Below are 14,148 nucleotides of genomic sequence, written 5' to 3'. Positions count from 1 at the left end.
AGCAGCTAAGTATGTGTGGGCCGAGAAGGCACCTACGACTTCCGACGGAACCATGAATACCGATCCGTCGATGTGGTCTTCCAGCATCCATACGCCTAGCAATTGGACAATAGTGAAGCCAGTCGGACGACGAGGCTGACCGTCAGTCACTACCAACCCTGCAAATCAGCAATACCGCGAATCGTCCTCAAGATCGCGTCGATCTGCCGACTGGTGTACAACGGATCACGGATGGCGCTCGCGTTCCCAACAGGTCCAACAGGGCCAATCTACGGCCCATTGTCAACCTCCTGCTCCGACGCATCTGCCTCAGTATCCAACCAAGGCGCGAGCATCCTCCCAACCTGCTCGCTCCCTTCCACGCCTGCAAAATCTTCGCCACATCCTCCGCCCGCATGTCCCCACCAGGCGGCATGCCCCTCAGTGCATTGCCCACCGCCATCTCTCCTGCAAACGACCTCGACTCATCATCTTCATCATTTGTTGCTGTCGCACGATACAGCTCCAGCCACCCCGCCGGCTTCCACGGCGCAAGCATGATATCCGCCGTGGCTTGCGCCGTCATCAGTTGCTTCCGGGTCGCGTCGTATGCGGTCGTGGATTCAATGTTCTGTAGCTGGATTGCGGCCAGCAGCTCACTGACGCGCGCCTGATCTGCGTCCGACACGGCGTTGTCTTTCTGCAACGCATCGAGGTCGTCGACTACCGCAGCTAGCAGCTCGGTGTCGTTTTCTGTAAGACCCGCGACCGCCAACAGGCAGACGGACTGCACATGTCCCGGGTGCGCGGAAACAGCATTAAGCAATTGTGTCCGGGCCGCCTCCTTCTCAGCAGCGCTGCCGGCGCCCTTGGCCCAGAGCACTTGCGCGAGCATGCAGATGATGTCTGGGTTATCGGGACAGACCTGGAGTGCAGCTTGGAGGGAAGCGATGGAGGCGTCGACGACGCCGCTGTGACTCTGCGCGAGGCCGGTGGTTACATGCGCCGATAGGCGAGCGCGGTCGCGTGCTTCGGCGGCGTGCCCAGAAGGGTCGTCGGCTTCCTCTGTGAGGTCCAGCACGACGCTGGCGTTCTCGATCGCGGACTCGAATTGCTGGGTGCCGAGTTGCACACGAGCGAGGTCGGCTTTAGCTTGGACGAACCGAGAGAGGTGCTCGTCGGATTCTGACTCTTCGTATGCTGCTTCCATGACGTCGCAGACTTCTCGGAGGGCGCTTTCCGCGGAGCTGAAGTCGCCTACGCGCTCGGCGTAGAGCGCCATGAGGTGTGTGACAGTGATGTTGATTGGGTCTAGGTTATGCAATTGTCGGACAGCGAGAAGGGGCTGAAGGAGGCCAACCAGATCGCTTGCTTTGCTTGCGTGCGTGGAGATGAAGTCGAAGATCGAGGTCGAGTACAGGCCACGCGATGCGTGGAGGCTACCATCTGAGATCTCGAAGGCGTGTGTGAACAAGTTCCGGGCGTCGTGTGAATGACCTGTCAGGACAGCGATGAGACCTTGACCGAGCCATGCCTCAGCATACTCTGGATCTGCTGACTGTGCTCTTGTGAATGCCTGATTTGCTAGCTCGGTGTCGTTGTTGAGCAGGTACAAGACTCCAAGATTCGTCCATGATCGAGGACTGTTGTCGTTCAGATTCAGGCTGCGGACGAGTGAGTGCTGGGAGACTTTCGGGCTGAGAGTCATAGTGACGACGCCGAGTGCGTTCCAGAAGTCTGGGTTGCTGGCCTCGAGCTCGATGGCATGTTTGAAGCACCGCATGGAAGCTCTGAGGAGTCGCTTGGGCTTCTGGCCTTTTGTCTGTAGAAGTGGGCCGGCGCACGAGGCTGCCCGATATTCGGCCCAGCCTAGGTTGTACCAGGATACTGCTTGTGCGTGGACATCGTGAGAAGCTACATGTATTCCGCGCTTGTGAGCTAGGATTGCTGCAACGAGGAGTTGATCGGAGACAACTCCTCGCGCTGTTGAGGCTCGAGACTCGACGAAATCTATGGACAAGCCGTCGTGCTCGTCAAAGAGCTCGAGCTCACCGTTCGAGGTTTTGCATTGGAGCAGCGATTCAAGTTTATCCATGACCTTTTCGGCGTAGACAAATGCGTGGACGTGCGCCAAAGCTGAGCAAGCGTCTGCAACAGACTTCCAGAGGTTGAAGATGCCCGTTTTCTGATCCGAGATGTTCATGCCAACGTCGATGGCGCGAAGAGCTAAGTCTCTGCCCTGTTCATACAGACCCTGAGATATCTTGGCCCACGCATTGTCGGCGAACGACTGTAACAGCGCCAACAGCATACCAAGCTCGTCGACCTTTGTCTCGAGAACACCCTCGTACGATAGAATCGCTGCATCGAAGTCGCCCACTTCCTTCTGCACATTGGCGAGCATGTACTTTGCGAACCATGTCTGATCTGGTGGAAGGCCATGATCGATGCTTTCAGCCTTCGAGAAAGCCCTCGCAGCAGACACATATCGGCCAGAATGCAGATAGCTTTCGCCCAGGCCCACCCACGAGTGGTAGTCGCTTGGATTGATGCGTAACGCTGCTTGGAATGAGATGATACTTTGTGAGTACTGCTGCTTGTTGATGTTGGCGATGCCCAATGCGGCGTGTGGCCAGCTCGGGGCTTTCTTCTTGGATCCTGGCCACACTTTTGCGGAGTCTGAGGCGATTACCCTGGACGCCACAAGTTCCACCAGATCCCACTGACTGGTGTTTGCGTACTGGCTCGCCAGTCGTTCTGCTGCTGTGAGCTCCGACGCAGAGAGCTCGAAGGCCATTCGCAGGGCGTGCTCGGCATTTTCTTTGTTCTTGGATGTCTTTTTGGTGTAGTCTTGGAAGTAGACTCCTAGGTGCGTCCAAGCAGGAGCATACGAATTGTTTGCTTGAATGGCTGCAACAAAATCGCTGTAGGGTCCGTCGCGGTCTTTCCGTGCTGCGTTCGAGCTGTCGATGTGCCATTTGCAAACTCCGATACGGTAGTGTAGTTCGGCCAACATTTTCTTATCGTCTGGTGCATCATTTTGAGCAGCTGTAAGGACGTCTTGCAACATTGAAAGGCTGTCAGAGTATTTCCCAGTTTTGGCTTTGCACCATGCAAGCTCAGACTGTATGCGAAGGTTTTGCGGGTCTCTCTCGAGGGCTGGCTCCAGAAAGCTCGTAGCTTCTGCGTATTGTTCGTCCTCTTCGTATATCAATCCGACTCCAAGAAGAGCTGCGGTGAGTTTGGGTTTCCTCAATAAAATCTCCTTGAAAACGGCCATAGACTTCTGGTGATGCCGTGGGGATTGGTAGTGGATAAGAGCGTTGGCTAAGGTCAGCCGAACACCATCAAGACTGTTTTGCATATCAAGTGCATATTTGTTTTGGGCATCCAGATACAATTGCTGAGATTTCTCTGCTAAAGTGACAGCGTCCTGCCACTCACCGAGATGTAGATAAGTATGGGCGACGATCCGATGCGCAAATGCGGAGTCTGAACAATCGATGAGACCTTCGTTCATCATGATGACTTGCTCGGCTTCCGAGAGCTTTACTGTTGGTGCCGCTTCACTGTCCTTCTCTGGCTCTGGCTGCGGAAATGGCGAGGCATCGCTCGCAAGAAAGCCATTCAACACTTTACTCAGACCGTCGTCCGGGAAGTATCCAATGTATTCGTGGAATAGACTTGGATCCCAATCGAATAAATCTTCTGCATCGACCCATTCCAGCGCCACTTTCCAACCAGGACAGTACTGCTGCTTTATGATGACGATCCCATTCGCGGCTTGGACTACTTTGTCCCTCTGCGTCGGCTTTTCTTGAGCTGGTAGTGCAAGTAAATTGTCATACATTCGTTGAAACCGTTTCTGTTCAAGTTCATGGCGTCTATCATCGTCTTGGGTCCAGTCGATGAGTGCGGTCAGTTTGTCCTCGATCAAGAATTTCGGGATGGCTTCGCGCTTGACTTCGAGAGTGACTTGATCAACTCTGGCACCAATGCGGGTTCTCCGCTCGGACACCTGACTTTTGATCCATCCCTCTTCTTCGGCCTCTGCAGATTCCAGTGTTCGCTGATATGCCAGCGATGGCTTCAACACTCGTCCTTCGAGTGTAGGATACAGTGGTGATGATGGCAGTATCAGCTCAAGAGCATGACGATACTGCGGGGGTGAGCCATGTCGTTTTGCAAACGTCTCATACTTGTCTACAACGTTTTGACACTGCTCCCGGTCGTCCTGATCGGCATAAATTTGAGCGAGTACAAGTGTGACGTGATGATATTTGTCTAGTTTGGCATGATCCTGCTTCTCATAGAGCGTGACGAGGCCCTTGTAAGCTTGAACATCTTGTGGTCTCAGGGACGCAGCGGCCTCCAGAGCGGATTCAGCGGCGTTGAGATCATTCTGCTTCTCGTAGGCGAAGCCAAGGAAGAGAAATGCTGTATGATTTTGTGGGTCTTCTTTGACCAGATCTTTCGCTTCTTGTACGGCTTGTGCGAATTCCGACTTGTCTATGTGTGCTTTGATGGACTTGAGGGCCGATTTAGGCGGCATGACGAGTGTTGTTGGCCGCCACCATGGCAGTGTTGAATGGGAGAAGGTTTGCTAAAGAAATTGTGGTCGCCTTCTAGATCTCAAGACGAGGCAGCCACGCTAATTGCACGCGACGGAGATCCTGGCCGAGCCTGGTACGGCCGCTGCACATTCCGTTTGGAGCACCAGGCTCGGTCTTGCACAATCGACCGTCTAGCGAAAAGCCTGCCTGCTTCCTGCTATCGACGTGGCTGGTGCGATTGAACGCTGCATCTCGCATGGTGTTCGCATGTTGAGGCCGGAACAGGCTGCCGGGGTGCTTCGATCGCCCCGAAAATGCAGGGGTACGAATTTAGGGCCTTTAGAGGAGAGGCTTAGGTAGACGTGTCGGCATGCGCATGACCTCATTGAATGCTGGTGTACACTCATCCTTATCGAAGCGGAACGCGAGCTGGATGCTCGTCGATGTCCCTACATAAGTGCTAGACACCTCTAACAGTGGTCACACAACACCATAAGACCGCCTCTTAGCGATGTCTTGAGGCCCTTGTAACCCGAAGCTTCTACCGCCAACACCCGGACATGGCGAACAAGCCGATCACCATCGATGGGACACGCCTGAGGGACTCGGATGGCCGAGAAGTTACTTTCCGGGGTATCAACGTTGACGCTGGCTGCAAGCTGCCTCGCCATCCGATACAGACGTCTCACGACCGGGACAATTTCTTCGATCCTAAGGTTTCATTTGTTGACCGACCGTATAATGAAGAGGAGGCACATGTACATTTTGCCAGGCTAAAGAGATGGGGCTACAATGTCATCAGGTACATCTTCACATGGGAGGCATTGGAACATGAGGGACCTGGCATATACGACCACGACTTCATTGCACATACCGTCAAGATACTGAGGATAGCCAAAAGCTATGGCTTCTACGTCTTTATGGATCCCCATCAGGACGTCTGGTCGCGCTTTACTGGAGGCTCGGGCTCCCCGTTATGGACTCTCCATGCCTGTGGGCTCGATCCAGAGAAGTTCCACTCAACACAGGCTGCGGTCGTGCACAACACCTGGTCGGACGTCACCGACTTCCCGAAGATGCTGTGGCCTACCAATTACACTCGCCTGGCAACGGAGACAACATTCACCCTCTTCTTCGCCGGCCGAGACTTTGCCCCAAATGCGATCATCGATGGCAAGAACATACAAGACTATCTGACTGACCATTATGTGGACGCTTGCGTCGAGTTGGCCAAAGGCATCCACGCGGCAGGTGACCTCGAGGACGTCTGTGTCATTGGGTGGGAGACCCTGAACGAGCCTCATCGAGGCCTGGTCGGCTGGGAAGATCTGAACGTCCTGCCAGACGACTTGAAGATGCGCAAGGGGACGATGCCTACACCGTGGCAGTCCCTGCTCACAGGCTCCGGGCGAGCAATTGAGATCGATGTGTACGACTTTGGAAGCTTCGGACCTCACAAGACGGGAACTGAGCTTGTGGATCCTCAAGACACGTCTGCCTGGGCCGATCCAGCCATTGACGATCGGTACAGCTGGAAACGTGACCTGAATTGGAAACTCGGTCAATGCTTATGGGCACAGGTAGGCGTTTGGGAGCCAAGCCAGGATCAGCTGCTGCTACCGAACTACTTCTCTAAGATACCTAGAACAGGAGAGAAGGCAGATTACGATCTCTTCACCAATACCCACTACATGGAACATTTCCGGAAATACCGAGATGCTATCCGAGGGGTTCACAAGGACGCTGTCATTCTCATGGAGGGACCAGTGCTAGAGATACCGCCGAAGATCAAAGACACCAAAGACGACGACAAGCGGTTGATCTATGCATCGCACTACTACGATGGGGTGACGTTGCTCAACAAGCACTGGAACAAATTCTGGAACTTCGACATAGTTGGCTTCATGCGCGGCAAATACTCATCACCAGCTTTCGCCGTGAAAATAGGCGAGACCAACATCCGAAACTGCCTCCGAGACCAACTCGCGTACCTCCAAAAAGAAGCCGTCGAAATGACAGGCCAACATCCTTTCCTCTTCACCGAAATCGGCATCCCCTACGACATGGACGACAGCTACGCCTACCGCACCGGCGACTTCAGCAGCCAAGTCGCCGCTCTAGACGCCAACCACTTCGCCCTCGAAGGCAGCGGCGCCAACGGCTTCACCCTCTGGACCTACGCCGGCCACAACAATCACCAATGGGGCGAGAACTGGAACGGCGAAGACCTCTCCATCTTCTGCGAAGACGACACTGTCCCCGTCAGCCGCGTCTCGGTCCTACCACCATCCATGTCCGAATCCACCATCTCCCTCGATAAAACCAACACCAATGGCGGCGCCCCTACATCGACCCCAACAACCTAAATCAACACCTCAAGACCCGCACCTCTATCTCCGCCTCCTCCGCAACCGAAGCTGCCGGCCAGGTCGCCACCAACTCGTCCACAAACACCAAGTCTCCCGGCCTCCGTGCTGCCGAAGCCTTCATCCGCCCCTCCCCCCACTTGACCGTCGGCGATGTCCTCTCCTACGGCTTCGACCTGCGCAATTGCATCTTCACTTTCACGCTGACCACCGAACGTCCCTGCACGGACGATCTCTGCACCGAGGTCTTCCTCCCCGAATTCCACTTTCCGGCGGAGAAAACACACGTTGAGGTCAGTGGAGGGAAGTGGGCGATTGAGTTGAGGGATGTGCAGGGTGAGAGTATGCAGATGTTGAAGTGGTGGCACGGGGAGGGCGAGCAGAAGATAAAGGTCACGGGCGTGCGGAGGAAGTTGGGCGTGCCGCCGACTGGGCCGAATGGGGAGGTTGAGGAGCAGAGGAGCCGGGATACTTCGAGGTCGTGAGTCGAGTGGCGCAGAATTGTTGTGTTATGTGAGAAGGGGGGATTTCGGGGTTGAGCGGTAGTTTGGGCTATGGATGGGGAGAAGGTATTGGACTGTGCTCAAGGATTCGTACATTGGCAATGGCCAAATGCCGCATGAGAAATGCTGGAGCCGTCATGTCTGGATTCGTCGAAGGTACGGCAAGGTCAGCCCGTCCATGATGTCTCGAGCTGCCATCCGTACCGGCGCACGCGTAGTCGGATGGTACAATCGCCGACAGCCGCATGAGCCTGTACCAGGGACACGGGAGCAACAAGTGAAAATGATGATCGCTGGTCTGGATCTGATACTGAAAGGATATCAGAGCTTTTCCAACGAGCCATCGGCACAGATTGACAATGAGCTTCTCGGATCGATAGTCTTGTGTGAATAGTATTGGCTGTGATTGCCGTACATGACATAGTAAAGTATCTAGTAATGGACGAACAAAGGCGCCTACAATAGCAGCCCAAGGGGTCTTTGTTACGGATTGGATGTGTTCACCCGGTGGCTATACCTCTGATACCGATGGCTACACGCAGAAGGGAAAGTCGATGCCGCGACTGTATTGAACGTTATGAAATGTTTCGATAGCTCTGTGTACTAATGAGAGAGACCCTCCTTCTAGCCGCGCACATCATCTATGATTCGACTATTGCAGCTTTTCTGCCTCACCTGTTTATCAGCTCACCACCGTTCGTTCCGTATAATGTGCCCGTGCTGTTCGCATCACGCATGGACGCCAGGTACTGCTCGGCTGCATCCTCGGGTTTGGGAACGCGCTTGCCGAGAAGGTGCTGTGCCATGTACTGCCGGGTTTGTTCGCGTTTTTCATCAGACATGCCAGACCAGAGCTCGGTGTCAGTCCACCCGAGGTTGACCATATTAACCCTAAGAGGCGCCAACTCCAATGCCGCACCCTTGACCAGTCCAAATAGCGCGGCATAGTAGCCTCCATATACAGTCCACTCTCTGTTGGGCTTCTCGGCGATCACGGCAGTCGTGACAGTAAGCGAGCTCTTCGCGCCCGGATTCACGTACTTGGGTAGATGCTTCGCGAGCATGAAGACACTGAAGTAGCGCACCATGCCGGCTTGGATAATATCGGCTGTGGTAGTGTCCTTGATTAGGCTCAGTTTGAGGGAGTCCCCAGCCGTGTGCACGACATGGTCGAGGAGTTTAGTGCGGCCTTCGGTAGCGGATTCGAGGAGGGCGATGATGTTGGCTTCGAGATTTTCGGAGTCGTTGAGTTGAGTTGTGTGCCCAGTGATCTGGGTGGACTTGGATGGGTATGCTGCCCTAAGGCGGGAGATGCCGTCTTGGACTTTCGGATCGGTGCTTGAAGAGATGATGAGGGACGCAACGTTGGACTCGATTGCACCTTCGGCGACGGCGTAACCTATGCCGGAGGAGCCGCCGAGGATGAGACACGGGTCGAGGCGAGCTTGTTGAACTTGGTCTGGTCGGGCATTGTGAGTGCAGTGTCGATGGGTCGTGGGCTGGGTGGTTTTGGAAGTACTGGCGGGTTGGGAGTTGAGCTCTGGAAGTCAGTAATGCAGATAAGATGTGCTGTCTGGCTGACTCTCTTGGAGACAGATGGGCGGCACCTCCTAATATAGCATGTTCAACAGACCGTGGGTATAAGCAAAAGCATGCACTTTGGTACAGGAGAACATAGCCTCGCACCATTAGCATCAATGTCGTCGGCTTACCAAATGCTACCTACCCTTGGGCAGGCCGGCGCTTCACTACAACCGTCGTGCGTCCAACAGCATTTGGATTCAGTTAGCACCGTCTCCGATAATTCGAGAAGACGTCGTCCCACGGCGAGGTCTGTGAGCCTACGATATTGCCGCTTTGGGTATTTGCAATGACGTCCTCATCTACTTGACCGCGGAGTCGTGTTTCATTGCTTATGCAACACACTAGCTCCTGTAGAGTTCGGAAGCGATTCAGATAGCTGAAGACAATTAGATCCAGACGGAGAGGGATGTGATTTGGAAAGGCACAGCTTTGTTATAAATCGAATGCTGCGAAGTCACGTCGACACAGATGAAAAAGCGCCGGGACATGATCTCGGCATGAAAGTGGTGTGCGGCAGATAAATGGCAGGAGTGAAAGGCAGGTCGGACGCACCACCAGCCAGATCCCGCGATTGACGCTCCTGACAAATCTGCCGCTACAACCAGAGAGGCGGTGGAAGGAGCGTTGGAGCACAACCCTTCGCAGCTGCAAATTGTTGGTGAGTCTCAGGCCTGGTGTACATAGGAGAGGCTGGACGTGCCATACTAAGAATGATACCTCGAGACGCAACGCTTGAATGCATTGCTTCGACAATAATGAAAGATGTGAGGTGAACGCTGGAAAGTCGGCAATCCATTTTCGGCCTGTTTCCTTGGAATTTCTGGGCGCCTTCCGAGGTGGACCGCGGAAGGCGTGCCCCAAAAGCTTCCCCACAGAATGCAATCGTCCACGAGGTCGAGCTGCAGCTTTGGCGCACACTTTCAGGAACCAAGCCGCGTTTCTGTCGGTCATCTGATGATATCGCGTGAGCTGGCTCGCGCATGTTAGTGTTGGTATAGTTATTGGAACTCGTTCCTTTGATGTTCTTGGAAGACAGCAACATCATTAGCATACACTACGTCCTCCATCCTCACTATCTGCAGACCACTGCGGGGATTTCAAATACAACAACGACGTCTGCAGCGCGCCCTCGCTTACCATGCGGTCGACTTCGATCCTGGTAGCACTGGCTGCCGTTGTGCTACAGGTAGCCAACTGCAGCCGCTTGACTCCGCCAGTGCTGCCGTTGATGGTCCGGAACCCATATCTGAGCACCTGGCTTTCACATGCAAGAGACGATCCCTGGGAGCACTGGCCGCAATTTTGGACCGGGGCGAGCGTTGGTTTCTCTGTTCTGGCCAGTGTACCTGGGGACAGAACGTCATATCCTCTTTTGGGACGGCCGCAGGACTCGTTGAGGGGCGACGATGATGGGTAAGCGGGCGAGCCGACCTGGGCTTCGGAGGCTGACTTGCGCAGGTATCGGATTTCATATCCAATCTACAAGGGAGCACAGTATGACGCCTCGACCACCAACTTGTCGTATGTGCTGCCTTCGCCCTCATACGCAAACGAGAGTATCGAGATTACGCTGTCCTTCTTGTCCCCGATCACACCAGACTCAACGGTGCGACAGGCTATCCCAGCTTCATATTTCACTATCTTCGTGTCTGGCCCAGTCGATGTTGACATCTACACTGATGTTAACGGGCAGTGGGTCAGTGGCGATCGTGGAAAGAGCGTGATCTGGGGCTTGGACGACCACCACCTCGACGGCAAGCACGCACTCAAGAGTCTATACATGAGAAGGGAGCATGAGGAGGTTCTCAAGGAAATTGAAGACCGGGGCGAATGGGGCACCCTGTACTTCACAGGTCCAGCAAACGTTCGCCATGAGGTTGGCACATCCGCTGAGCTTCGCCAGAGATTTTCGCGAACGGGTACCTTACAGAACGAGATCGACTCCCACTTCCGTGGCATTATGGATGAGGAGCCCGTGTTGGCATTCAGCGAACGGTTCCGAGCAAACGAGACCAGAAACGGCAACCCTCAGTTGGTCACATTCACATTCGCTCATCTTCGCGACCCTGTGGCCAGGTTTGCGTCAGCTCGGGGCTCGACTTTGATGAGACCTCTTTGGAAGTCCTACTTCCCCAGTAACGCTGATGTTTTGACCTTTCACTATGCCGATTTCGAGCATGCCAGCATTCTAGCGTCCCTCTACTCCGACAGACTGGCCGACGATGCTTTTGAATCGGGCTCTGACGACTACAGGGACATCGTGGCAGTCTCGGCTCGACAAGTGCTTGGGGCCGTCGAGTTTTCTGGTACTCCCGATGATCCGATCCTGTTTCTCAAAGAAATCTCATCCAACGGCGACTTCCAGACCATCGACGTCATCTTTCCGGCATTTCCTTTCTTCCTTTACACACAACCGAAATGGTTGGCGTACCTGCTTGAGCCGCTCATCGAGCACATGCTGAGCGGACAGTACCCCAATACATACGCCATGCATGACCTGGGCGTGTTCCCGACCGCCGATGGGCATCCAGACGGTAACGACGAATACATGCCAGTCGAGGAGTGCGGCAACATCCTGATCATGGGCCTTGCCTTGGCCAATGCAATGCGAGACGACACACATCTTGCTCCGGCTAACTTCCAGACTGTCTCCGTTCCTACAAATCTCGGATTCACGCCACAGCAAGAAGGAATCGTCTCGCTCAATGTGGGAGATGCCGGCGGCATGCAATTCATCGACGCACCTTGGCGGGGAGGCGAACTCGGCAAGAATCAGGCCAAGCAGTGGATCTCCAGAAGTTACAAATTGTGGAAGCAGTGGACAGGCTATCTCGTGAATTATTCGCTCCGACCAGAGAATCAGCTGTCCACGGATGACTTTGCTGGTTGGCTCGAGCTACAGACCAATTTGGCCCTCAAGGGCATCATCGGAATCAAAGCAATGGCTGGACTGGCTGAGATGATTGACGAGGATGTAGATGCGAAGATATACACGAATATCTCCTCGACCTACATTAAGAAATGGGAAGAGTACGGTATCTCCAGGGACGGTACCCATGCAAAGCTGTCTTACAATTGGTACGGCTCCTGGACCATCTTGTACAACCTCTACGCCGACAGCCTGCTGTGTTTCCATCTCGGCGATGGTAAGAGCGATGGCAAGACTGAAGCAGGCTGGACCGATCATACGCCCGCCGTCGTAATTCACGGCGACAAGCAGAAGCCTCTTAAGCCGAGGCCAAGCCCAATAAAAGGTGACCATGACGGCTTTGTGCCTAAGCACATCTACCAAATGCAGTCAGATTGGTATTACACAGTCCGCCAGAAGTACGGAGTTCCACTCGATTCTCGGCATAGGTACACCAAGACCGATTGGGAGTTCTTCGCAATGGCGGTCACGGCACCGCGGGTACGCGCTGAGATCCTGCAGTCGAAAGCACTATGGGTCAACGAGACCGCTAGCACGGACCCCCTGACCGATCTGCACTGGACCAATGGAGATGGTGGCTCGTTCCAGCGCTTCATGGCGAGACCCGTTATTGGAGGCCATTTCGCATTCTTGACTCTGGAGCGCGCTTGTGATGGCAGAGCCATGGACGGCCTGAAATTCTTGAACGACACCATTGTTGACACTCTTGGAACGCAAGACTTTGATAAGGAACTTGCGACGGATGAGCATTTCGACTGCAAAGTGCAGCAGCCCGAGAAGGACCCACGTGAGGAACTCTAGAAAAGACCGAAGGGTGTTCAACCTGTTGAACCTATTGAACCTGTTAAACCTGTGGAACCTGTGGTACCTGTGGTACCTGTGGATCCAGTGAACACTGCCTTTTCGGCATCGTGTACGATTTGGTGGGTGCTGGTCTGTCACACGTGTGGAGTGCTCTAGTTCAGCATGTGAGATTTGATTGGGAGAGCAGCAGCAGTGGCTGACCCACCGGCAGCGGTCACTGAAGGACTGCACCATACTGCGTTTTGGTTGCATATGTATCTGTATCAGCGGCAGGACCGACTGTCTTGACACTCTGTACAGACTCAGGTATCATTATGCCCTCAACAGATCAATGTTTCGGAGCAAGTCCTGTTCTAAAAAGCCACATTTGCGCGATGAGCATATTGCTTGACTGACGTGGCAGTAGACGACTCTTCTGCAGGACGGGAGAGCCTGTATGCAGTGCAGCTGATTGCTAAGAACACGCAGAATTGATCCAACTGGCATGGATGAGCCGGTCGCATCTCAGCATGCGGGAAATGACATCTTGCCTGCCAGCGAAGCATGCTCTGACGCACCGAGATAGGGATGGAGGAGGTATGGCATCCCAAGTGGTTGGTTCAACAAGCAAATCTCGATCTCCTTAGTCGATGGACATGCGGAAATTGCATGGTCGGCATCGAAATCGCACGTTTTGAAATGTTTGCTCACTTGCATCCCGGAAAGGGCCAGCAAAAATCATGGATTACTTGGCGAAATGATGGGTACATCTTCTCCCCGCTGAACACCAACTTTTTCGTCTCCTTTTTCACACCTCGAGCGCAGCTCCTCCTGGCGGCAAGAACTTGGGAGGCGCTGCGCTCGAGGTGGCCAGGTCGTCTAGGTATGTCAACCTATTGCCTGCTCCTTCCCATGCTCGGCTCTTCCTATGCGTTCACGTGCCCATCCACTTGCCTCTTCATACCCTCTTCTCAGATACTTGCTGAGTCATTCATAGGTATCGAAACGACATATATATATATACACATATTTGCACGGGTTAGGGCACTAAGCGTCGCTTGCCCAATTGTGCACAGGCGTCGACCTCGTCATGTTGCTAGGCTACGGCTTGGTTCTTCGGGCGGCTCTCTTGGCTTGATATTTGATGAGAAGCTCAAGCTGGCTTCGCTCTGCTCTGTGTGGTGGCGTACTTCGCTGAGAAGCGTACTTCACATCCAACAAATGCCCTGAATTGCGCTCTCACAACGCCCATACTACCTCGCTAGCCGCTCCAAAACAAATTCTCACCATGGATCATTCTTTGCCACCCTCGAGCTCGTCACCAGCGAGCATCGAATCAACAGCACCATATCCTGTACTACAACGACTCTTGAAGGCCTACCAATCCCAATTCGATCTGTGGCCGACTTCGATTTTCCTATCAAGTCAACGGTGTGCACAAAGTTCCTCAC

At 54.1% G+C, this 14,148-nt stretch overlaps 4 protein-coding genes across 4 annotated transcripts; 2 read left to right on the top strand and 2 right to left on the bottom strand.

Annotated features, from left to right (window-relative positions):
- Positions 1–149: 149 nt before the first annotated feature.
- On the bottom strand, positions 150–4,531 carry AB675_8566 (Superkiller protein 3; the record flags this gene model as incomplete). Its single annotated transcript, XM_018149021.1, has 2 exons — positions 150–269; positions 383–4,531. The coding sequence occupies 2 exons, from the start codon at positions 4,529–4,531 to the stop codon at positions 150–152; spliced, it is 4,269 nt and encodes a 1,422-aa protein (XP_018004753.1).
- A 561-nt stretch (positions 4,532–5,092) lies between these two features.
- AB675_8565 (putative glycosyl hydrolase) lies at positions 5,093–7,383 on the top strand (the record flags this gene model as incomplete). Its single annotated transcript, XM_018149020.1, has 2 exons — positions 5,093–6,793; positions 6,913–7,383. The coding sequence occupies 2 exons, from the start codon at positions 5,093–5,095 to the stop codon at positions 7,381–7,383; spliced, it is 2,172 nt and encodes a 723-aa protein (XP_018004302.1).
- A 689-nt stretch (positions 7,384–8,072) lies between these two features.
- Positions 8,073–9,077, bottom strand: AB675_8564 (Glucose and ribitol dehydrogenase; the record flags this gene model as incomplete). Its single annotated transcript, XM_018149019.1, has 2 exons — positions 8,073–8,941; positions 9,035–9,077. 2 exons carry the CDS (start codon positions 9,075–9,077, stop codon positions 8,073–8,075), a joined length of 912 nt encoding a protein of 303 aa, XP_018004542.1.
- Positions 9,078–10,123: 1,046 nt separating this feature from the next.
- Positions 10,124–12,715, top strand: AB675_8563 (uncharacterized protein; the record flags this gene model as incomplete). The annotated part of the gene is made up of 2 exons (XM_018149018.1): positions 10,124–10,398; positions 10,444–12,715. The coding sequence occupies 2 exons, from the start codon at positions 10,124–10,126 to the stop codon at positions 12,713–12,715; spliced, it is 2,547 nt and encodes an 848-aa protein (XP_018004539.1).
- Positions 12,716–14,148: the final 1,433 nt, after the last annotated feature.

This window comes from Cyphellophora attinorum (assembly GCF_001299255.1).
Source record: "Cyphellophora attinorum strain CBS 131958 chromosome Unknown Contig3, whole genome shotgun sequence".
Lineage (NCBI taxonomy): Eukaryota > Fungi > Ascomycota > Eurotiomycetes > Chaetothyriales > Cyphellophoraceae > Cyphellophora > Cyphellophora attinorum.
This window is presented reverse-complemented; position numbering and strand designations above follow the sequence as displayed.